General features: G+C 40.7%; 1 protein-coding gene across 1 annotated transcript in view; it reads left to right on the forward strand.

The window, feature by feature from the left end:
* Positions 1–25,498, forward strand: part of itga3b (integrin, alpha 3b) — a 50,414-nt gene extending 24,916 nt beyond the window's left edge. The window contains exons 2-26 of the mRNA XM_047377726.1: positions 4,577–4,704; positions 7,299–7,381; positions 8,239–8,479; positions 8,595–8,693; positions 8,815–9,019; positions 10,013–10,206; positions 10,331–10,419; positions 10,510–10,646; positions 11,227–11,313; positions 11,402–11,469; positions 11,569–11,708; positions 12,856–13,002; positions 13,079–13,176; positions 13,260–13,434; positions 13,640–13,714; positions 15,145–15,224; positions 15,386–15,463; positions 15,954–16,056; positions 16,327–16,503; positions 17,369–17,515; positions 18,538–18,651; positions 18,749–18,847; positions 18,932–19,057; positions 19,253–19,409; positions 24,367–25,498. Coding sequence (XP_047233682.1) covers positions 4,577–4,704; positions 7,299–7,381; positions 8,239–8,479; positions 8,595–8,693; positions 8,815–9,019; positions 10,013–10,206; positions 10,331–10,419; positions 10,510–10,646; positions 11,227–11,313; positions 11,402–11,469; positions 11,569–11,708; positions 12,856–13,002; positions 13,079–13,176; positions 13,260–13,434; positions 13,640–13,714; positions 15,145–15,224; positions 15,386–15,463; positions 15,954–16,056; positions 16,327–16,503; positions 17,369–17,515; positions 18,538–18,651; positions 18,749–18,847; positions 18,932–19,057; positions 19,253–19,363 — 3,001 coding nt within the window. The 3' untranslated portion in view covers positions 19,364–19,409; positions 24,367–25,498. The remainder of the gene's footprint in view (positions 1–4,576; positions 4,705–7,298; positions 7,382–8,238; positions 8,480–8,594; positions 8,694–8,814; positions 9,020–10,012; positions 10,207–10,330; positions 10,420–10,509; positions 10,647–11,226; positions 11,314–11,401; positions 11,470–11,568; positions 11,709–12,855; positions 13,003–13,078; positions 13,177–13,259; positions 13,435–13,639; positions 13,715–15,144; positions 15,225–15,385; positions 15,464–15,953; positions 16,057–16,326; positions 16,504–17,368; positions 17,516–18,537; positions 18,652–18,748; positions 18,848–18,931; positions 19,058–19,252; positions 19,410–24,366) is intronic.
* Positions 25,499–25,720: the final 222 nt, after the last annotated feature.

The following is a 25,720-nucleotide window of genomic DNA, read 5'->3' on the forward strand; positions in this document are numbered from 1 at the left end:
CAAAGCATTTCACGCAACATACAACTTAAAACACATTGGGTTAAATGAATGGCACTTCTAAATCACCCTACATATCCTACTTCATCCTGGCCAGGCAATTTCTACAGTACCAGCAAAAAGGAACAAGATTACTCGGTGTAGTCTTCTTTGGAGCAGCAAGTAGAAGAAAGGGGGGGCTTTGTTTGTCACTCAAGAACGGTCAACTTCTGTCAACTGGAACAAGACAAAAGAGGAAGAGTTTGTCTCTTTTGGAAAACCGCTGTGGGTTTTTCTTAATTTTGTGTTACCAACACGCCTTCAACTTTGTAAAGTAAATCTCCTGGTCTTCTTATCCCAGCAAGATTTCTAGCTCTGTCAAGCTTTTCATGATGTTGGCCGGTGATGGAGAATGGAGTGAAAACCTGCCTATATGAGCTTCTGATTCTCCAGGGATGTGCCACCGTTGCTGGTAACCAGTCTCACTCTAGCAGAAATAGCAAAGCGGGAGGGTTCTGCGAGCCATTATATAGCTCACCTCCTGTGACTTTAGAGCTGCGTCACCTGTTGAGCTGCGTTGTTGTTCGTTTAGCTCACAAAATGGAGGACAACTGAACACACATCATGATACTGCCACTCCTCTGCTTCACAGCTGAGATGATGTTCTCATACATCATCTCAGCATTTGGAGCTTGCATTTGCAACAATGGTCAGGATGGCCACTTAAAGAGGAAGAATGGCTTCTTTCTCTTTAAGTGGAGTCTAACAGGACTTGTTTCACTGACTCTCGGCACCTTTAGCCAGCGTACTCACAAGGTCTGTTGCTTTTTTTTCTGAGGTTGACACGCTCTTTGTACAAAACATACTCATCCCTGGGAAACAGAACCTCTCTCCTTCTTGAACAGTAGGATGCTTGGACGTTCCCATTATAACTATTTGAACAGATGAACAAGGCATCCTCACCCACCTGTAAATTATACCCAAAGATGAACCAGACTTGTGGAGACACACAATGGTCTTCCAGATTTGTTGGCGGATTTCTTTAGATTTTAGAAGCATTGTGTTTGAGGCCTTAAACCCATCCAGTAGGAGTACCTCAATTTAGCTCAAATGTTGTGAATTAACCTATCAGACGCTTACAAAGTCATGACATTAACATAAAGGATTTCCCAAATTCTTTAAAAGCAAGGAAAGGTGGAAGGACAATATAAATTAATCTATATCACATTATTCTGATGTTTAATACATAAATAAAACAATAAAATTATTTTGTAAATCCTAACTGACTTACAACAGGACCAGTTTAAATTGATTTAATGTCAGACATTGAGAGTAAAGTAGTTCTACGTCTTTTTATGCCGTTTATGCAGTGTAAACAAAATTCACTCTGTGCTCCATTTCTTCTGGATTTCTCTTTGGTGAGAACAAAGTCCATCAATGGCCTCGAAGTGTACCTCTAGTCTCTTTCTGTTTCCTAAAGCATTGTGTTTCCTGGGTTTCCCACAGAAATCCCTAACCTTGGAACATGGTGTTAGATACATTTTGTGCTCCTCCCAGCTGAATAAAACAGCCAAGCATTAGAAGCAAAAGTTAATCATCTGTTTCTCAACTTTTTTTTTGTCATGTTCATTGCTTTAAACCTCTGAGGAAGCTTAGCTGCTGTTTGTGTTCCTAATCTATAGCTGAGAGGATTCACCTGTCAACAGGAATAAGACTTAGTTTCAAATGTCAACAGAAGTTGTATGATTACTGCACTGTATGTGTTTACTTAAATATCCTGTAGTTCAGAACTAGGTAAAACCTACCTTTCCTACCTGGACATGTTAACCTTAGCTATCAGGTAAGATCAGGTATGGAAGCACACAGGTAAGACTGATTTCAGTGGACTACAAAAAATAATCTGACTCATTTTTTTCATTTGATTACTCAAAGAGAAACTGTCCAGCCTCTTGTGATGTTCTCCTGATAAGATATCAAGTTTATATGGGGGCACTTTGTCGCTACACTCCAGAAGCAATCCAGGTTGGTTTATTTTGCAAACCAAGCCCCGGGGGCAACTCCAGGGCCTGGCCAGATAGGGGCCCCAAAAAAAACTCTGTTGCTGTTTAGTAGGAAATCAAATCCTCCACTGTTTGTCCTTGGGCTTAAATTAACACAAGATTTTATCTTTTACCATTTAAAAAAATATGTCTTTTGAGATTTGTTACGACATGCAAAAAAGGTATGAGTTTTGGAAAAGTACTTTGAAAATTGAAGTCTATTGTTTACCTCACTGGAACACATTAATTCATTAAATATGACTGCAGCCATTTGTATATGAAACTCAGGGTAGCTCAGCCACCTCTGACTTTCCCAGTTGAATTCATAACTTCATTGGGTGTTCTTGTTGTATTTCCGACTGGGAACTCAAAAAAAAAGACTTCCATGTAAAACGAGAATGCATCATAATGGCTGCTCATCTGGCTGGCTGACAGCACTAACCCACCAAAGAACTGAAGAGGTTCCTACTTTTAATTTGTTAACATCAGAATCAGAATCCGCTTTAATGCCACGTTTGTACAGACAAACAAGGAATTTGACTCCGTACATGTTGCTCTCAATAATAAAGAAAATATTTTTAAATGTACATGGATACACAATTGACTTTACAATGCAATATAATGTGAGATCAATCCAAGTATGCATGGTGTTGTTCTGGAACTCTGACTGTCATGAGTTCATCAGGGAAACAACCTGGGGGAAGAAACTGTCTCTGTGGCGGCTGGTTTTAGTGAACAGTGCTCTGTAACGGCGACCTGAAGGTAAAGCTCTAAACAGTTTATGTGCAGGGTGTGTGGGGTCTGCAGAGATTTTAGCAGGCTCTTTTTCCTGACCCTAGACCTGTATAAGTCCTGGATGGAGGGACGGTCAGCCCTGATGATTCTCTCTGCAGACCTCATTGTTAGTTGCAGTCTGGACCTGTCCTGTTTTGTGGATGAGCCAAACCACACTGAGATGGATGAAGACAGGAAAGACTGAATGATGGCAGTGTAGAAGATGACCAACAGCTCCTGTGGAAGGTTGAAGTTCTTGAGTTGCCTCAGGAAGTACAGTCTCTGCTGGGCCTTCTTCCGAACATTGTCTATGTGTGAAGACCATCTCAGGTTTCGGGAAATGATGGTTTCTAGGAACCAGAAGTGGTTCACAGCAGACACAGTGTTGTTGAGGATGGTGAGGGGGGTGTATGGGAGTGGTGTTCTCCGAAGGTCCACCATCATCTGCACAGTCTTGAGTGGGTTATGTTCCAGGAGGTTCTGACCACACCAGTGTACCAGCTGATCCACCTCCTGTCTGTATGCAGACTCATCGCTGTCCTGGATCAGACTAATTACAGTGGTGTCATCTGCAAACTTCAGTGGTTTTGTTGAGGTGCAGTCATTTGTGTAGCGGGAGAAGAGGAGTGGGGAGAGAACACACCCTGGGGGTGCACCAGTGCTGATGGTTCTTGTGCGGGAGAAGATGCTCCCCAGCCTCACCTGCAGCTGCCGGTCCTTCACTAATCTGGTGATCCACTGACAGGTGGAGGCCGGGACTTTGAGCTTTTTGGTAGAAAAAAAGAAACAATGAGAGAACGACAGACGGGGAATTTCTAAGCATCGTGCAAAAACTGTCTGTTAGTGCTAAAATAAGTTAATCAAATGTTTTTATTGAGTCTGGATTGCTTTTGATCATCTCTAATCTGAAATACTTTAGTATTACTGATTCTACACTAAACATAGATTCTTTAAAACATAGTTCAAGACTTATAAAACCTTTTTTCACCTCAGTTCAAGAAAAGCATAAAAACACATTATTTGGACTAGTTACACCTTGACTTAATTATACTAAACTCATTACAGATTCTTTAAAACACATTTTGAGGTCTATGAAATCTTATCAAACCCAATATTACGTACACGAGCTGAATGTTACTTCCCTACTTTACACTAATTTAACTAGTAATGAATTAACCTTATTTTGTTAAATAAGAACAGAAGGTAAAGCTACACCATTTAGCATTACTCCCACTTTCAGATCATGTCTGCCTCACTGGCACTCCGTAAACAACATTACCCACACCTTTCACCTGCAGAGTGCAGCGAATAAATCTTGTGCTTACGATAAACAGTGTGTGAGCCTTGGCAGAGAAACAATCACTCTACTTCAAAGTTCACTGCTGTGTTAAAAGGTTCTGGTGTAGGGAGTGTCTGTTTGTTTGTGTGTGTGTGTGTGTGTGTGTGTGTGTGTGTGTGTGTGTGTGTGTTGGCCAGACTTGCTTTGACTGCTTCACTCTCTTTTGGGGGGGGGGGGGGGGGGGATTTAAAAGGTCACATCACAGAAATGGCCCTTTTGTGTGTTTTATTGTGAAGAAACTCTTTGAGTCTCAGGTGTCACACTACCTCTTGTTAACTGGGGGTGAGTTTAGAAAAGTGTGTTTTATGCAGCAAAATCCTTTGTTTAGTACTAATGACAATCTGTTAGATCATCTCTGATGCTGCTTCTGCCTCTAAACTGTGTCACCTAACAACATCACACAGCATGTTCTGAGGTGCAGTTTCTCCCTCTGTCTCTGCCTGTCCAGGCTTCTTGCAGGAGCTCCTAAAGAAAAGGCCAATTCTCTTCCAAATGTCAACGAGACAGGCGCCGTGTACTCCTGTCCTATCAGCACTGACCCCACAGACTGCACCAGGATGGATCTGGTCATGTCAAGTAAGCATGATTCACAGCTGCTTGACAGGATTACTTGCTCCAGTGTGATCTGAAAAAGGAAAACATATCAAGTTCTTAGGATGTTTTTTTTTTTCCCTGCAGGGCCACCTAGTGGTCAAATGATCCACTTTATCTGTATTTCCTGAAATCAGGCACCCAGGTCCATCATTGGTTTGTTCTGAACTTTTTAATTGGTTTTCCTGCGGAAAATAAATATGCCTCTCAAAACAAAACATCTCGGCATGTCATTGTTTGCGATGATTCTTATGAAAAAGGTTGCTAAAGCCCACTTTTGGCACTAGAAAGTGCAACATGTTAAAAAAAAAAGATCCAAGGCCTATGCAGTGTTGTGAAAATCTGCTGGATTTTGGTTTTAGATTATCAAACTAATTTCAATGTCAGATAAAGTTAGAAAATACAAAAAGCATTTTTCAAATGCTGAATGTTATTTATTGAGGGAAAAACGTTTTCCAGAACAACCTGCCTTATGTGGAAAAACTCATTGCCCAAAAACCTTATAACAGGTTGTTCCGCTCATAGCAGCAAAAATTCCCATCAAACATTTTCAGTAACTGTAAATGAGTCTTTTCTATCAGTGTGGAGGAATTTTGGTCCATTCATTTTTCAGAGAATAGTTTTAATTTAGCCACATTGGAGGCTTTTACCAAAAGAGTGGATGTCATGACCTAGTGGTTAGAGAGGAGGGTATTTGCATCCCAGAGAGGCCACAAGTGCCCTGGTTCAAATCCCACAGCTGGCCACTCTGGGTCCCTGAATAAGACCCTTAGCCCCAGAATTGCTCCCTAGGCGCTGCACAATGGCAGCCCACTGCTCCATAAGGGATGGATTAAATGCAGAGGATAACATGTTTGCTCTTTTTGCCCTAATATATGCAACAATTATTTTTTAATAAAATAGTATTTAGTTGTGTTGTTTATGGTGAAATGTAGTTGATGATCTGAAACATTTAAGAGTAATAAAACTGCAAAACCAGAATAAAATTGTAATGGAAAAAATACTTTTTAATATTTAATATATATTTTATTGGTGTCTCATAAAAAGCGCATGCTTAAAACATTGATGTCAACTAAACATTTTCAAACTTTAAAATATGGAAGATACCATCAATAGAAACCTGATTCTAAATAAGATAAATTATGAAGATAATCAACCACTTTTTATACTACAGCTATGTATTTGTAGGACAGCTAATAATGACTCCCATTTAATCTAATCTAAAAACTTATTTTCCCTCCAAAATATTTTAATTTTAGTTTGTTTTTTACAAGAAACTTTTCCTGTCATCGCATACCACAAAATGGAATTAAAAGAATTATTTGCTACTGCCAACATATCTAATACATAAAATGTAGCCCTATTATTTATGAATTTCCAAATATAATGCCTGAGAATTTAGAATGACAAATATGGTAAGGTTAAACATGGAAATAAAGAAAAATATGCCTGTTTAGTCATGTGTTTAACCCCAATGACAGTACCTTTTACTTTTAATGTGTAACTTACACATGACCTGTATTTATTTCCGTTATAAATCTGGTATAAATTTGATTAATTTATTGTGTAAGTTCATAGAAAGCATTCAGCGGCTTTAAAGAAACTTCCAGTGATGTTGTCTTTTCTGTCTGCTCCTTGGGTTTATTAATTCTCCAGGATATAAAACCTCTGAAACTGTCCTTAAATAATGATTATTAATACATCAATGAGGACACCTGCCATTCCCCTCATTTCTAAACGATGAACAATAAAAAAAACCAGGATTCTTCATCTATTTAAACGTGCAGGTTAGGATGGCTTCTGATCCAGTCAAAGCACATTTTTGTGGTTAATGTGCATCAGGACATAGATGTGGCTTAAATCACAGTTTGGATCTGTGTTCCTGTTCTGATTTGGCCATGTGGTTTGGGTCACTATCCTACTGAAGGACTCAGCAATGACACATTTTCTGCCTGCAGCAGCACAGATTCTCTACCCTACTTAACAGTGGGCTGTGCATGAAGTGCTTTTTCCCATATTCATTTATAGGAGTGTCTGTTGCCCAAATCTTACTCAGTCAATCTTAGTCTGACCAGAGAACAAGTTTCCAGTTCAGGCCCAAGCAGCATTCAGTCAACATTTAGTTTACATTCGTGATGGTAGGACAGAAGCAGCTTGCATCACTTCCAAACAGCCTTTGCTGCAGTTACCTAACAGGAAGTTTTAGAAATTATTTGTTAACTACTCTTACCAAATGTGTGTAGTTACAAAATAAAACTGGATCCCTGTCTAGCCTCGTCTGTCACAATTCCAGTTCCTTGAAATGTTTTATTTACTGCTTTGAATGCAGTTATGGAGAATTTTAAGTAACTATTTACTTGTTGCCACTTCCTGACTCATGAAGACAAACTCACATATTTCTTAATTAATTGGCATGTTCTCTTGTCTTTCTCCTTTTAAGGAGTAGTGGTGTTGTATTTATACCCTAGGGAAGCAGGAAGTAATGGATTTTTTTGGGAACTCAGAATAAGGCAGGTAGCATCTGTGTGTTGAACTTGAAAGTTTAACCCTGACTTTGAACCCATATTATAAATTCACAGCAAATCCGTCAGAGATGGTGGAGGGCATGTGGCTGGGTGTGACAGTGGCCAGTCAGAGGAACCTTAAAGAAGGACGAGTGCTGGTGAGATGACATCCTGTTTCACTCCATTAATTAGTGCCAGCACTGACAACACACCAACATCAAGCATTCCAGTGATACGGATGAGTTGATACTGTTAGAATTAAATAGAATAGAATGGAATAGAATGGAATAGAAGTCTTTATTTGTCATTGCTCCACATGGGTAAAATGAAATTTACAAAACAAAACAGAAGAAAAACAGTGCAGGTAAGTAGTGTAAATTAAATAAAATAAATATTAAAAAGTTTAAAAAGTTATAAAGTTATAAAAAGTTATATACCCATTAGTCAACCGGTAGTGTCTAAGATGACTTATGGTTAAAAATGTAACTGATCCATGACGCATCTGTCTACTGAGGACAATTCAGGAAGCAACATGTCACAATTTTTGAGCAGATCTTTACTGCACTGCTGTGAAAAACTACATCCCTGCATTGAATAAAAGTCAAAGCAGAGATCAGAGAGAGAAAACAATTACACTCATTTGCATATATACAGTGCTGTTCTTTCTGTATTTAAGCAGGTTGTTTTGATATTAAATCTTTGATAATATGAAACATTCCCAAAGCACCTCACATCCCGTTTTAACATTTTATTCCATTTATCTGTAGTTTGATGTACTCAACAGAGCAGGCATAGTGGCATTGTTATAATTTTAGCAAACAGTATTTGCTATGAACCATTTAGAGACTGACAGTCTGCAGCAACGGGTGGGGGAAGGTCAGCATTGCAATACTCTATGCTTGGTACATCTGGCAAAAAATCTGGTAACTGTTGTTATTTTCTTGGTATCATTAAAGGTATTTTGAACCATAATGATATTTTTTCTAGTTTTAAAACCCCAACTTTCTGTTTGCAGGCATGTGGGCATCGTTATGTGAAGATCGCCACAGGGCAGCAGAGGAGGATGATTGGAAAGTGCTACGTTAGGGGTAACGATTTGACATTTGACTCCTTGGATGAGTGGCAGACTGATAATTATGAGCGCTGTAACCCTGGATTCGACATGGAGATAGAGGGAATGTGCAACCTGGGCATCTCCGGTGGCCTAACAGAGACTGATGTCTTCCTGGGTGCAACAGGCAGCTTTAGCTGGAAAGGTGGGAACCTGTGATCTGCTAGCCAAGTTCCACTGTTGCACAGATTTTCTTCCATACCGACCCATTTTTTTATGAAATTGATCTGGTTATTGTCTGGCTTTGCTTTGTTCTAAAGGTAATGTCCATTTAACCTGGAGAGATCCAGATCCGGAAAAGATCTGGAACATTTTCAACAAACAGATAGGGGACCTAAAGAAAAAACATAGTTATATAGGTGAGTGCTCATCTTTTCATCAGTTTGGAGTATTGCAATCTTTCACAGTTTTAGTTGGGATTGGTGTGTGCAGCATTCTGCCAGTAAATGAATACAGGTGCTTTAATACTTAATTTTGCAGGTTATTCAGTTATTGAAGAACAGAAGCTACTGAGTCTTAAAAACTACACAGTTGTGACGGGTGCCCCCAGGGATGAGTCCTCAGGCTCTGTGATGCTGGGAGAATGGACTGCAGACAAAATCGAGATAAAACAAACCATCCTGGGAGAACAAGTGGGCTCTTACTTTGGGAACAGCCTGGCTGCCACTGACCTCAACAATGATAAGTATGTTTCTGCACAGATACTGAGTCTGTGGGGATAATTAACATAAAAAAAATTTATTCAGCCCCCTGAATCAATATGTTGAAGAACTACCTTTCCTGCAATTTCAGCTGCAAGTATTTTGGAAGAGCCACAGAACCTCACAGTATGTTCTACTATCTGTCCACAACTGGAGATGGATGTTTTTCAGAATAGCTCAAGCTAAGTCACATTGGAGGGAGAACATCTCAGGATATTCATTTTCAAGCTTTGCCACAGATACTCAGTTCAGTTTAGGTCTGGATTTGGGAGGTGAACCTTCACCCTAGTCTGAAGTCTTCTGCAGTCTCTAGCAGCTTTTCTTTCAGGGTTGTTCTGTATTTAGATCCTTCCATTTTCCCATCAGTTCTGACCAACTGTAATGCCCCAACTAAAGAAAAGCATCCCCACATTATAATGCTTTACCAGGATTTTGTAGCGTTTTGTTTGTAGGCCAGAAAGTTGGCTTTTGATCTCATCTGACCAGTGTACAATCTTCTTCATGGCTTGTAGCAAACTGCAAATGACCATGGTTAACTTAGCTGTTCCTCTGGTTGCTCTTTGCTCAGACTGTCAGTTTAGGCGGTCAGCCATGTCTTGGTAGGTTTGTAGTTGTGCCATACTCCTTAAATGTGGCTAATGTTTGTTGTCTGATGTTCTCCAACAAACCTCTGAGGCCTACAGAGATCAACTTCATTTATCACATTAAATTACACACATGGATAATCTCAATTGTTTTCAATGGTGAAAGGGTCTGAATGCAAATGTGAGCCATACCTGTCTGATTTTTATCTATGTATGGTTTGGATCGATTTCTGCACAGTTATGTTCTACTTTGTGTTGGTCTCTCATATAAAGTACATTGAACTTTGTAGTTGTAACATGAAAAAATGTGAAAAAGTTCAAGGTTGTGAACACTTTTACAAGGTTATAAACATGTTAAAATCTTTAATGCGTTTTTTCTTTTGACCACCCTAGCTGGAATGACCTGATCATAGGAGCCCCATTTTACTTCGACCGCAAAGTGGACCGGGGAGGAGCGGTGTACATTTACATAAATGAAAATGGGTCGTTCCAAAGTTCCTGCACCATGATTCTGACAGGTCCACCTTTCTCAGGGTTTGGTATTGCAGTTGCAGCCATTGGCGACGTCAACCAGGACGGATTCCAAGGTTTGACCCTTAAAGTGACTTTTGTTTACACCTGTTAGGGAGATAAAAATACATCACTCCATTTTATTTCTTGGCTGCTTGCTTTTGCAAGTTTCATTGAGATGTTTCTCCCTTCTTCCTGCAGACTTTGCAGTAGGGGCACCTTTTCACGAAACAGGAAAGGTCTACATATGGATGGGAAGTAAAAAGGGAATCTCACAGGAGCCCAGTCAGGTGGCATCAGTCCTAGTTTCTGTGGTACACAGTTGGAGCTTGAGTAAAGGCATGGGGATTAAAACCATGTGTCACTGTTGCCCTCTATAGGTGATCGAGGGTAAGTCAGTGGCCAATAGCAACTTCCAGACCTTTGGTTACTCCATCAATGCAGGCATGGATATGGATGACAACAGTTACCCTGACATCTTAGTTGGCTCACTGGATGACCAAATAGCCCTTCTGAGGTAGAACAAAAAAGAAATGTGTCATTCATTTGTTAAGTTGTTAAGTTAATATTTTTTCCATGTGTCGTGTTTTTTGATTTATGATTATGATTACAGCATGTGTTTGAAAGTTTTCAAGAGGGATTGGTGCCCTTAACAAAACAAATTGCATCATGAGGGAAAAGCTTTGAGGAAACATCTCAAGACATTTGCCAGGGAATTAAAGCTTGTGAACAAATGGGTCTTTCCAGTGAATAATGATTATAAACAGACCATCAAATTAGTCACAAAGAGCCTAAAGTCCTGATCTTAGTCCCATAGAAAACTTGTGAGCACATCTGGCAAGGTGTGTTTGAGCAAAGAGGCCTACAAACCTGTCTCTGTTAAACCAGTTTCCTTTAGGAGGAATGGGCCAGAATTCCAGAAAACTATTGTTAAAAATTAGTGAAAGGATACCCAAAATGTCTGGCCCCAGTAAAACAGTTTAAATTTGAATTTTACCAAATGCAGAGGAAATTAAATGTTAAAATCTCTTTCATTATTCTGGCAGACAGTTCAAAGAAATGGTTGCATATGTGTGTATATCTGTGATTGTTTCCAGAGCTCGACCTGTCATTCACCTGACCAAAAACTTCACTGCTGAGCCCAAGATTGTGGATCCTAACCAGTGTCTTCTTGATAATCCATGGTATCATGTCTCCTAAGATATCAAATCCTGAAACAAACCTGCTCAGTCTGGTTTTCATATATTTTATGACTTCTCCTGTACTTTGCAGCATTTCAGTTACTGTGTGCCTTTCGTTTACTCTAAGCAACGGAAACAAAGACTTTAAGAAAAATATCGGTAAGATGTTCTCACATAAAATCTGCACCTTGAAATAAATAACTTTCAAATTAAAACTCATTAAAAAATTTTCTTTTTTGTTTTGTTTTCTTTGGGAAGTTGTGGATTATACAGTGAAAGCCGACGCAGATAGAAGAAGCCCTCGAGTTCGATTCCAAAGTAATGATGATACACATTCTGGAACTCTAAGTCTGCCATCATCTAAAGCCATCTGTAACACCCTGAAACTAAATGTTGTGGTAAGGTTCCCACAATGATTGTATATATTTACATGAATACATTAATTGCACATTTCTGGACTTCTAATTGTGGATTATGTTGAGTCACTTAGTAACTTTCAACGTTTTGTCACGTTACAACCATAAACTTTAATGTTTTTTATTGAGATTTTACTTGATAGATAGACCGCGACCACAACAGAACCCCCGACCCCACACCAAGATGGGACAAACTCACCCAGCAAGAGGTCCCCGGCCAGCGGCAAGCACCAAGGGCCAGTGTCTCCTACCACGTCACCTGCAACCACACAAACACACCACGTCACCACCACTGCAACAATAGCCCAGGGAGAAACATTATCCAGCTCAGCTCTACCATCGCCGCTTCTTGGATGTGACCTCACATCCAAGAAGAGGACACAGCCCCCACACCCTACACGCTGCACATCCTGTAGCCTGCCGCCCCGATTCCACCCCCCAACCCTGGATACGACAGCAAGCAGAGCAGCACACCGTCAAGCCTGCCCAGCCATCTGGCCAGCACCAGCAGCTCCACCCCGTCAGTTCATGAGAGGGAAACATGCACCAGCCGGATAACCTGGCCAGGCAGGCCAACCACTCCAGGCCAAGCACAACCTGCCAGCTGCCCCAGTCCAGGCACAAGACATACTCCACCACCCCACCCACCCGGCCGCCAACCATAGCCCGGCGCACCATCCAGGGGCCAAAGCCACAGAAGGAAGCATTGGAGGAAGGCCACCAAAGCACGGCAAGGACCGGGCAACCCGCCTACTCCACACCCAAACCCCGGAGGTGCCCCAGCATGCCGGACAACCCCCAAGACCCAAACCACAACCCCAGCCCAGATCCCGACCAGGAGGCCAGAGGGGTTAGGTTATATTTCTAAGAAGAATGGGCAAAGACGTCTGTCTTCAGATGCACAATGCTGATTTTTATCTTTAAAATATCTTGAAAATCATGTCAATTTTTCTTCCACGTCACAGGTTTGCCCTACTTTGTTCTGGCTCGTTACATAAAATCCCAATAAAATGCACAGAAAGTTATGGTTGTAACATGGTGCTGTAATTAAAACTGGTTTTTATCAAACTGTTGTCAGTTAGTCATGTCATCATTAAGAACTGAATGACACTCATGGATTAATTGACAGGAACCTGTGCGGGACAAACTGCAACCGGTGGTCTTTTCCCTCAACATGTCGCTACAGGAACAGAAAACTAAATCCAGGCGCTCCCTGCAGAACTTGGATTCCTTCCCCATTCTAAGCCAAGACCAGAAACTCACCCAAAGAACCGAGGTATAGAGGGGTGGAAACATCACTGAGTTGGGGTGGATTTGTCCTTTGAGGTCTGAAATGTTCTCCTGTCCTGCAGATAAACTTTCAGAAGGAGTGTGGCACAGACAACAAATGCACAAGTAACCTGCAGCTGTCTGCTGAGTTTGCTGATGATAGTGGAAGCCCTTTTCCCAGGTGAGACTTGAACTGCAAAGCAGATTTGAACTCATCATCATAAATCTGATAAGTGGGCTACATTTTATGTTATTTGTGTACAGGAGGGAGAACATAAACGCTCAAGTGCTTCAGTTTGACAGGAATATAAAAAGAATAAAGCTATTGGTGTTGGTTACTAACTCTCCTGCTCCTGGAAAGCTGGCAGAGGATGCCCACCAGGCAATGCTCAATGTTATCATGCCCAGTGCACTGAAATACTCTGGTTTCAGATCTGAGGTAGGTCCACTAGGGGGCAGTAGATCTCTTGGAAACTGGCATGAGTGATTCATAATTACAGTTGAAAAGTGTTTTATTTTCCTTTGAACTATAAGGATGTAAAAATAGCACCACATAAATAAAGACTGTGTCAAACTGTATGCACCTTGAGTCATCTAAACGTTTACTGAAACATATCTGCATTTTATGATCACCATCTCCGCAGAGCAAAGACGTAGAATGCAGCTTTGATAATTCAATCACTTGTGAGCTGGGGAATCCTCTAAAAGGTGGACAACAGGTAAATTTTTAATCCTTATTTTTATATTACCAGCTGCCTTACAAATGTCTTCAGTTTTTGCTTTTTTGTCACATTTAAATATTTAAGATCATGAAACAAAAGAGATAATTCGTTAAGGAAAAATGCCAAAACCTAGCAGAGTCCAACGCGTCCTTCACAAGCTAGAAGCAAGAAATTACCTAAATACTGTAAAACCTTTTTGACACATTATGCCCAGATTTAAAGACATTTAAGGAGAGATGAAAAACAAATGAAGCTGCACGGTGGTTGGTAGCAATGCTGCCTTGCAGCAAGAAGGTCCTGGGTTCCATTCCTGGCCGGGGGTCTTTCTGCGTGGAGTTTGCATGTTCTCCCCATACATGCGTGGGTTCTCTCCAGGTGCTCTGGCTTCCTCCCACAGTCCAAAAACATGACTGTTAGGTAAATTGGTCTCTCTCAATTGTCCTTACTACGAATGGGTGTGTGCATGGTTGTTTGTCCTGTGTGTCTCTGTGTTGCCCTGTGATGGACTGGAAATCTGTCCAGGGTGTACCCCACCTCTCACCCGTAGGCTGCTGGAGATAGGCACCAGCTCCCCCGCAACCCTGTATGAAAGAAGCGGTTATAGAAAATGGATGATAAAAAGCAAAATCACTAATATCTGTCACTCTCAGAAGGGTTGCAAAACCACTGATAAGATTCTGGGACCCCAGCAAACCACTGCAAGAGCTGTTATCCACAAATGGAGAAAACATAGAACAGTGGTGAACCTTCCCAGGAGTGGCCTGACTATCAAAATTACTCCAAGAGTTCATCAACAACTTATCCAGTCACAAAATGCCACAGAACAGCATAAAAAGCACTGCAGGCCTCACTTGCCTCAGTTATTAAGGTCAGAGTTCATGGTTTAACAGTAAGAAAGAGAGACTGGGGAAACGTGGCCTCCATAGTAGAGTCACAAGACCAAACATAACCCAAAATCCTGTCCCAAATCTCAGAAAAATGGTTTAAAAACACCCTAAAACACAAAGGTGGAACTTTTTGGGAAGATGTGTGTCCAGTTACCGTTGGTGTAAACTAACACAACATTTAAGAAATAAGCATGCTAGAACTCAGCCATGGTGGTGATGATGTGATGTTCCTGGGCTACAGTACTTTACTGGTTTAGAAACTGAATGAATTCAGCTCATACATGTCTGAGTTATGCAGGACAATGACCTAAAACACATCAGCAACATCACATCTGAAAGGCATAAAAATAGAAAAACAAAATAAAGGTTTTGAAGTAGCCTACTCAAAGTCCGATCTTTAATTTGATTGAATCCATCCTTGAAAAGCCTCTAACATGTCTGAATTAAAGTGAGGCAAAGAGCAAAAACAGAAGAATTGTTTTAGGAGACAAATCCTTTTTCTTGTAGTGGCACATCTAAATTTATTTGTTGTCATTTCAGGTGTCGCTGCAGCTTCTGTTTGAGACTTCAGGCATTGATCTGTACACAAAAGATATAGAGACTGAAATGATTCTATCAACGTAAGGACTTCATACAGAAGCATCTAAATGCTATTTAGTTTTTACTGAAGGTTAACAGTAATCTGGAAGACGTTTGTGTCTTTTTAGTAGCTACTTTTAATTCAGAGTTTTTGGCATATTATGTTGCCGCACTATTGTAATTAATTGATTGATCTCTTCAGTCTTAGTGAGCAGAGTGACCTGAAGCCGGTGCCAGTGGCCATGCTGATCGAAAACACCATTAAACCCTCCCTCTCCATGTGAGTGTGATCTCCTAACAATGTAAACAGTGCATTTTAAAGCTGTTGATAACTTTTTAAAGTGTTTTATCACGTCACACCACAAACCTCTAGTTATTTTGTTGAGGTTTTTTAATTACAGAGAAACAAAATGGGTACGTAATTGTCAAGTGGAAGGAAAGTGGTAAATGGTTTTGTGCAAAGAAAAATCTAAAAACTCTGGCATGCATTTTTGTTCAGCTACTTTTTATTCTGATACTGCTTATGAAAATCCAGTGGAACACATCAGCAGTCAAATAATTAGTGATAAATCATCCAGCCTTGTCTTCATAAAATCCCAGTTAAATATTGTGAAGTTTCTGGTTGTATTGTGAAAAGGTTCAGGGGATGTGAATACTTCTGCGAGGTACTGTACTGCATGGAGCTTAGCAACGAAACAGTACAAAGACACACACACTAGACATTAATATTTCTGTTTGGAGTCTAAACATCTAACCCTTGTCTGGTTCAGGAGGAATCCACCAAAGCCAACTAAATTTGGTGGGACAGTGAAGGGAGAGTATGCTATGGAATACACCAATGACGTGGGCAGTCTGGTGGAGTTCACCTTGAATGTGAGTCACCTCCTCAACTGTATATTTAATGTATAATAACATATAATAATGTTTACTCCTCACCCAAAGTTTCCTCATCCACACCCTGTTTATGAAGTAAAAAAAGCTTTAATATCATGTGGGAAAGACTATTTTAATGTAGCTTTGTCTTATGGTGTATGCATGTCCATTGTTAGATGCTGCAGCTTTTAACTCCATTTCTAAGCCAAATTAAATCTGATTGAGGACTTAAATTTAGTTTTTTGTAATCCTGAATAATTTTGCCACCAGGTGGACATGAATGGCCCGCCTTTGAGAGACATGGGGACCCTTGCTGTGGAGTTTGATTGGCCCCATGAAGTGGCCAATGGCAAGTGGCTGCTGTATCTGACAAAGATTGTTGTTAAAGGAGAATCAGAAATGGAATGCAACCCTGCTGGAGACATTATCAATCAGCGTAACCTAACTGTAAGGTTCTGTTTGGGCGTTGGTTTAGATTTTTTTAAGTCACTTAGTCTGTTGATACACTATATTGCCAAAAGTATTTGTCTGTCTACTTCTACATGTACATGAGTTTCATGAGAATTCATTGATTTGGTGCTGTGACCCAATACATTTGGCAATATAGTGTCTTTTCCACCTGCACTGAGCACACTATAATATTATTCAAATTCTTCCCCTGGATGATTTGATGTAGCCTAGCTAGCCCTAGATGTCCTCTATGCAAACACCACCTTGCTAAATACCAGGCTCATGTTAAGCATGGCTTTCCCTGTTAGCATGCTAACTTTTAGTCAACATTCTCAAACAGAATGTGCTTAGGCAAATGAGATGGTGTGATAGAAAAAAATAAAGTTTATTTTTAAATTCAAACAGTTTTGATGTTGCTGCAGTTTGATATTTATTTCTTTTAGATAGCTAAAACTATAGATGAAGTAGCTTAAAAGTTGCAGTTAAATTTAGCTTACATGAACCTGATTCACCTTGCCCACTCACATTCACAATAATGTTTTTAGAACTACAGTGAACTGAACCAGTCACAGCAAAATGAATAAATGTTAGTGGTAAGTGGTGTTAAAATGGTCTCAGACCTGACCACTGTTCTGAAATACACTTAGAGGGAAAAACAACAACTGTGTCACCACATGCTGACCTCAGAAATCCTCAACTAGAAACTAACAATGTGTGCAACCTACATATAGACAGTGGAAATGACACTGCTATTTTGAGACAAATTTGGTCATGTCTTTATCAACACCAGTAATTACCAGCAGTTTTCTGATGTAATGTCTCTGCCTTCCTCCTCTCTTTTATCCAACCTTCTCCTTTAAAGTACTCCCAGTCGTCGGAGAGCAGATCTAAGCCTGCCAGACGTAAACGCCAGGCTGCAGAAGATGACAGGGAAGAAACAATTCAACTGCTTACTGTGGAACAACAGGCAGCAGTCATGCTGCACACACCTCGGAAATCCTACCTGTTGGTAAGTTAGGGAGTATCAGCAGGAGGTCTTCCCCTTTACCCTCATCTATTCAGAAAAATAGAGAAAATATAAAAAGTTCAATAAACACAACTCATTTAGTATTCCCTGCAGAAATAACGGAAACATCTCTGTGGCAGGCCATTGTTTTATTGGCATATGGGTAGCTTGGACTTTTAGAACGGGTCTTTAAATGACAAAGGCAAAAAAATGCATCTCAGCCAGACGTTAACAAAACAGATGGTGATCTTTCAAGTTATGGTATGAGCACACATTGGGTTCTTTCAGCTATTTTTTGTCTCGATTAGTTAACAGATTCATTGTGAGACACGTCTTTCTGTGCTTCATTGGCCAGCAAACTGAGTTAACCCCCATGAATAGCAATAGCCACTTTCAGATCATCTTTTCCTTCCATGATCTACATGTGTTTTTATGCCTGGCTATCAACTGAAAGGTGCCCGCACAGAATGGGACCGTTGATGTCATCCCACCAATACTACAGCACAGATCCACTTTGGAAGTAAGTCAGAAGCCTGTAACCAGTATAAACTGTATGGGAATAAAGCAAGAGTGTGATATGGTGATATTACACAAAGTAAAGACAACAGGAATCCACAGTGTGATCCGCCTCTGCTCTGTTAGTACCTTAGTGATACAGACATGTCCAGGATGGTGCACTCATCTTTTCTTGTATTTAAAGCACTTAATGGATTGGAAAAAGCCTTCTTGAGGACAGAGACCTAGAGCTCAGCTGTCCCCCACACATCTTACGCTTTGCTCAGCTTAATGCTGTGAGTTTTAAGTGCCACCCCTTTTGTTCCATAATCTCAGTCGTATGATCTGAAAGCACACAGGGCCTGTGATCTGAACGGACCGACGTGTCTGAGGTGAATGGGCTTCCTTAATGCTTCAGCAGGAAATCTGTTTGTTTTCCCATTTTGAAAATGTCTCTTATGCTAAATTCTGTATAAAATATGTCAACATTAGTTCTCTTTTGTGTAAAGGCTTTTCACTCTGTCTTGAAGGACTGCTCTAAGGAGACAGCTAAATGCGTGAGGTTCACCTGTCTTCTGCTCAACGTGTCGGATTCAGCTGAGATTTATGTCCGCTCCCGCTTGTGGAACAGTACAATGTTGGAGGTCCGCTCACCAACTGAATTCACACATATTAGGTATTGTCTCTAACCTATCTGTTCTTCTGAAGATGTTTAGTTGTTTTTGGTGTTTGCAATTACAGGACTTTTCCAATGCTCTGAGAGTTACAGTGAAAGGTAACGCCACACTGAAGCTCATTACGGATAAACCGACCATCAAGATGGAGCCTCAGACTCTGATTGTACGTGTTCATGATGATGATGATAATGACACTATTGATTGCAGAAGTTATAATGATGATTAACTTTTAAATAATTACTTGTAGTTTACAGTAGACATAGAACCAGAGGCAAGTGTGGAGACACCCTATCGACTTCCCTTGTGGATCATCATTTCTGCAGCTGTAGCAGGACTTGTGCTCCTTGGAATCATCATTGTTATCCTGTGGAAGGTGAGGTCTCACTGGTAAAATAACACAAGCTGTGAGAAGTTCCACATCTTTCCACATGGTTTCATACTAAACATAAGGCATGGATCATGTAGCAGACTGATTTGACTGATAAATAATTCCCATATTAAACCATTATTATAACCTTATTATCTTCGTTCACCCTCCTACAACTGCTACATCCCCCTTCCCCAACAGTGTGGCTTCTTCCAGCGGGCTAGCAGGAGGGAGATGTATGAGGCCAAGGCCCAGAAGGCTGAGATGAAGATCCAGCCCTCTGAGACAGAAAAGATGATTGAGGACTACTAAGGCCCCCATGTGTTTTTCCAACAGCACACACCAATGGGGCCTTTGGGTAAAGACACCCCTCAAAAAGAATCTTTCTTTGTTACAGTCAGTGCCTGGCAGAAGTATGTGCTCTTTTTTCTCTTTTTGGTATTAAAACCCCAAACTTCACTGTATTCTTTTGGACTTTTATATAATGTACCAACATAAAGTTGTGTATAATTGTAAAGTAGAAGGACAAATATGATAAATTCTTGCAGATTCTCAATTAGATTTAGGTCTGGACTTTGACTGGGCCATTCTAACACATGAATATGCTTTGATCTAATCCAGGGTTATCAACCTGCGGCTCCGGAGCTGCAAGTGGCTCATTGGACCTTCCACAGTGGCTTTTAATAACTCTGGTTAAAAATGATAAAAAAACAACTAATGTTTTATACATAGATTTCTTCCTGTTAAAAGGGAGTTTTCCTCTCCAATGTCGCTACATGCACGCTTAGTATGAGGGATTGCTGCAAAGTCAATGCAAGCAACTGTCCACTGTCTCTACTTGCTCATCCGGGAGGAGTGAATGCTGCAAGTCACTGACTGGATGCAATCTGCTGGGTTTCCTTAGATAGAAAAACTTTTTAACCAATTTGAATAATAAACTGAATCTGACTGCAATGTTTGGTAGTTAGGATTAATTGGAATCTTTGTACTTCAAATCTGTATGATCTGTACGACTAAATTGAATTTGTAAAGTGGCTTGAGACGACATGTGTTGTGAATTGGCACTATACACTCACCGACCACTTTATTAGGTACACCTGTCCTCGTTAATAGAAATTTCTAATCAGCCAATCACATGGCAGCAACTCAATGCATTTAGGCATGAAGACATGGTCAAGACGATCTGCTGCAGTTCAAACAGAGCATCAGGATGGGGAAGAAAGGTGATTTAAGTGACTTTGAACGTGGGATGGTTGTTGGTGCCAGACGGGCTGGTCTGAGTGTTTCAGAAACTGCTAATCTACTGGGATTTTCACGCGCCACCATTTCTAGGGTTTACAGAGAATGGTCCAAAAAAGAGAATATATCCATTGAGCGGCAGTTCTGTGTGCGGAAATGCCTTGTTGATGCCAGAGGTCAGAGGAGAATGGCTAGACTGGTTCGAGCTGATAGAAAGGCAACAGTAACTCAAATAACCACTTGTTACAACCAAGGCATGCAGAAGATCATCTCTGAACGCACAACACGTCGAACCTTAAGGCGGATGGGCTACAGCAGCAGAAGACCACACCGGGTGCCACTCCTGTCAGCTAACAACAGGAAACTGAGGCTACAATTCACACAGGCTAACCAAAATTGGACAATAGACGATTGGAAAAACGTTGCCTGGTCTGATGAGTCTCGATTTCTGCTGCGACATTCGGATGGTAGGGTCAGAATTTGGTGTCAACAACATGAAACCATGGATCCATCCTGCCTTGTATCAACGGTTCAGGCTGGTGGTGGTGTAATGGTGTGGGGGATATTTTCTTGGCACACTTTGGGCCCCTTTGTACCAATTGAGCATAATGTTAACGCCACAGCCTACCTGAGTATTGTTGCTGACCATGTCCATCCCTTTATGACCACAGTGTACCCATCTTCTGATGGCTACTTCCAGCAGGATAACGTTCCATGTTATAAAGCACGAATCATCTCAGACTGGTTTCTTGAACATGACAATGAGTTCACTGTACTCAAATGGCCTCCACAGTAACCAGATCTCAATCCAATAGAGCAGCTTTGGGATGTGGTGGAACGGGAGATTCGCATCATGGATGTGCAGTCGACAAATCTGCAGCATCTGTGTGATGCTATCATGTCAATATGGACCAAACTCTCTGAGGAATGTTTCCAGTACCTTGTTGAATCTATGACACGAAGGATTAGAAGAATTCTAGAATTGCACCGCTCAAGGTGGCAGCAGGTTGGAGTAGCTCTGTTACTTTTGATTCTGATTTATTCATTTTTGGGAACTATTCCTCTTGTGGTGGATACAGATGATTTTTTTTTGGACGAATGTCCACTCCGGTGGCGGATGCTGTGCAGCTTGGAGGATTTTTCTTAATACTTTCAATTTTTGGACATTTGTTATGATGCATTGCCATGGCAACGGGGTTGTTTCTGATGCATCTGATTAATATCTCAAAAGCTCAAATAATACTTCAACTACAACCCCAAATCCCTGATGAGTTGACAAGGAGATGTTGTGGATGCAGAGCAGGAGCTAAGAGAAGAGAGAGAAGGAGGAAGTTCAAACCATCTCTTCCGTCGATTATGATGGGCAATGTGAGATCGTTGGGAAACAAGTTGGATGAACTCCAAGCCCTACAAAGGATCCAGCCAGAGTACCGGGAATGCAGTATTATGTGTTTTACTGAGACATGGCTGCAGGATCATATCCCTGACTCCAGCGTCTCTCTGCCGGGCTTTTTAACCATACGAGCAGACAGAGATTTAAAGAATAAAGATATAAAGGAGGTGGACTGTCAGTACTTGTGAACAACAGATGGTGTAATCCAGGACATGTAACTGTGAAGTGTCATCTCTGCAGTCCAGATATTGAATTGTTGGCAGTAGGTTTTCATCCATATTATTTATCCAGAGAGTTCACCAGTGTTATTTTGGCAACAGTTTACGTTCCACCTTCTGCTGTTGCCGACACTGCATGTGATGCCATCAGCTCAGTTGTTGCTAAGCTACAGACACAAAACCCCAATGCTTTTGTGGCAATTTCTGGTGATTTTAACAGACTAGAGTGGAGATGCAATTGTGAAGCCATCTACAAGAAGGGACAGAGCAGACTGTACTTCTTGAGGAAGCTTAGATCCTTTGGTGTTTGCAGTAAGATGCTGCATATCTTCTATAAGTTCGTTCGTTCGTCGTCTTCCGCTTATCCAGGACCGGGTCGCGGGGGCAGCAGACTCAGCAGAGACGCCCAGACGTCCCTCTCTCCAGACACCTCCTCCAGTTCCTCCAGGGGGAGCCCAAGGCGTTCCCAGGCCAGCCGAGAGACATAGTCCCTCCAGCGTGTCCTGAGCCGTCCCCTGGGCCTCCTCCCGGTGGGACGTGCCTGGAACACCTCCCAAGGAAGGCTTCCAGGAGGCATCCGGTATAGATGCCCGAGCCACCTCAACTGGCTCCTCTCGATGTGGAGGAGCAGCGGCTCTACTCCGAGCCCCTCCCGGATGGCCGAGCTCCTCACCCTATCTCTAAGGGAGTGCCCGGCCACCCTACGGAGGAAGCTCATTTCAGCCGCTTCTATAAGTCTTCTATAAGTCTGTTGTGGAAAGTGTGATCTCTTCTGCCATCATCTGCTGGGGAAGCAGCATCAGAGCCAGGGACTTAAAAAAGCTCAACAAGCTGATAAAAAAGGCTGGCTCTGTTCTGGGGACTCCTCTGGAACCTCTGGAGATCATTGTGGAAAGACGGATTCTTCATAAAATGAAGAACATTATGGAGAACCCTGAGCATCCTCTTCATGAGACTGTCCTACAACAACAGAGTGTCTTCAGTCAGAGGCTTCTTCAGCTCTTCTGTAAGACAGACGCATCTACAACGGCTCTTTGAGGAAACCCTCATAATGAGCTACAACAACATTTAATTTCCCTTTGGGATTAATAAAGTATTTTTGAATCGAATTTAATTAAGGCCTGCGATGGACTGGCGACCTGTCCAGGGTGTACCCCGCCTCTCGCCCATAGACTGTTGGAGATAGGCACCAGCTCCCCCGCGACCCACTATGGAATAAGCGGTAGAAAATGACTGACTGAATTAAGGCAGTTCTGAAGGCAAAAGGAGGTCCAACCCTGTACTAGCAAGGTGTACCTAATAAAGTGGCTGGTGAGTGTATAAATAAAACTGAATTGAATTAAATATAGATATAAAAACATTGCAGGTTTTAGCAGTTCTTAATTTTTTTCATGGAATATTTGCATTAAATTTCCACGAAAGAATTACACTAAAACTACCGATTTTATTTTTTTGATCCATTTTTGTAGTCATTAGATTGGTTTAGATCATATTTCTCCCAACTCCAACATTTGGCCACAGCATCTCAGACACTCAATTATATATATATATATATATATATATATATATATATATATATATGTGTGTGTATATGTACACATATATATTCTATACACAGACAGACAGACAGACAGACAGACAGACAGACAGACAGACAGACAGACAGACAGACAGATAGATAGATAGATAGATAGATAGATAGATAGATAGATAGATAGATAGATAGATAGATAGATAGATAGATAGATAGATAGATAGATAGATAGATAGATAGATAGATAGATAGATAGATAGATAGATAGATAGATAGATAGATAGATAGATAGATAGATAGATAGATAGATAGATAGATAGACACAGAGAGAGCATTTCTGCTACTGGTTTCAGTCTTAGTGAAGTACATTCATAATATCTGTGCTGGTGGACTGGATTTTATTTAGGGATATCAGAGTAAAGGGGACTGAATATAAAGTTATACCAGATTTGTAATTTGTAAAAAAAAACTGAACACCATTAACTTTTTCCTTCCACGTTTCCATTATCTCACACTAAAATGGTCTGTCATATAAAATCCCAATAACATACATTGTAGTTTGTGGTTTTAACAGGACAAAATGTGAAAATGTTATTGGGGTGTCAATACTTTTGCAAGACACTGTAGTTCTGGTGTGGCTTACTTCCCACTGTGTTGTCTGTCCCCTCAGCTTCTTCCAACTATTCTGTGATTCTTCCAACTTTCTTTTAGGCAGATGAAATATGCTTCTCTCTTCACTATTCGAGTCCTGTTCTTCACTTTCTTTTCCTTCTTCAGTAAAGTGTCTCCACTACTAACTTGTTTTTCCACAGGCCTGTAATCCCAAATCTTCTTGGTCATTAATCCCATCCCTCCTACCATTTCTGCTAATTTCTCCAGTCCTCATCTTGTGTTTATTCATGTCTTTGTTGTTTTTCTTCCGTCTTGCTAGCTTGGGTTCTTCAAGCGAGCCATCTACTACCGGGTAATGCCAAAGCACCGTGGGGTGAGAATTCGCAGAACTGAACGCTATCAGTTCAATCTGGGATTTCAGCCTAAAGAGCCACAGAAAAAGTTCTGGATCACCAGCTGGACAGAGATGCAGAATTGCTACTATTGATGCCTTCGGATCACTCTCTGCCACAGAGGCTAAAAACAAAGAGAACACTGGGCCTGACTGGGCTGCATGGACTTCTACAGTGCATGGACCCACTGTGGATGGTTCATTTTTTTTTTTATAAATAAGTCTTTCTGTGCAATATGCTGAACATTTGAGAGATTGTAATTTGTTAAGTATTTTTGTTGGATTTAGACCAATGTTGCATCCAGAGGCAAATTGTTTGTGTTTTAGGTATTAATGGGTTGAATCTGCATGTGTTAAATAATTGTCTTTCTGCTCAGTCTCTCAGCATCACTTTGCTCTCTGTGAATTTTGGTTTTAAATAGTCTTCAGGTATGCCTTGGAGATATACATTTTTCATTTTGACCAGCATCCACTCCATTATGAGATGTCGTCCCTCTTTACATGAATGTCAGTGTTGGACAAGTATTTGGAAAGACTGATAATCTGTAGACGCAAGGTTATTTTTAGTTGTATATTCCTGGTTTTGTATTGCTTATATCACTCTCACATTTTAATAGTCCCTCATAATTTCCATATCGGCAGATTACTCTTGATTGTTATTTATTACACCATGTTGAGCTAACACAATAAATAGATGCTATGTGGATTTTTAAGCATCTGATACAGGGAATCTAAACACTGGAAATGTTATCTGATTGTATGGATGAAATTGTACATAATGACAAGTTGAACTGTTTGAATGAATGCATCCGCTTCTGGCCTTTGCTCATATGGTGATATGAAACAGTTGACAGAGACTGAAACCAGTGAATTCCTGCTGCTGCACTGAAGACTAACTGGACTTAGCAAAGACAGCCATTAACTGGGACCAAGTGATGTTTTACCACTTCATCCTCAAATACCTGATTTACAAGGAAGTACAGTGGATATAAAAAGTGTACACACCCCTGTTAAAATGCCAATCTATGTTGCTGAAATAAAATTAGACCATGATAAATAATTTCAGTAGTTTTCTCACCTTTAATATGACCCAAATCCTGTACAATTCAACTTAAAAACACATTTTATGTGGATTTACAAATTTTTGAAGAAAATTTAAAATGTAATTTATAATATATGGTTAGGGTAACCGTGCACATCCTTAAATTAATACTTTGTTGAAGAACCTTTTGGTTCAGTTTCAGAATCTTCTCAGTAGGAGTCTTTTAGAAACATGTGGACT

The sequence above is a fragment of the Girardinichthys multiradiatus genome, chromosome 10 (genome assembly GCF_021462225.1).
Source record: "Girardinichthys multiradiatus isolate DD_20200921_A chromosome 10, DD_fGirMul_XY1, whole genome shotgun sequence".
Classification (NCBI taxonomy): Eukaryota; Metazoa; Chordata; class Actinopteri; order Cyprinodontiformes; family Goodeidae; genus Girardinichthys; species Girardinichthys multiradiatus.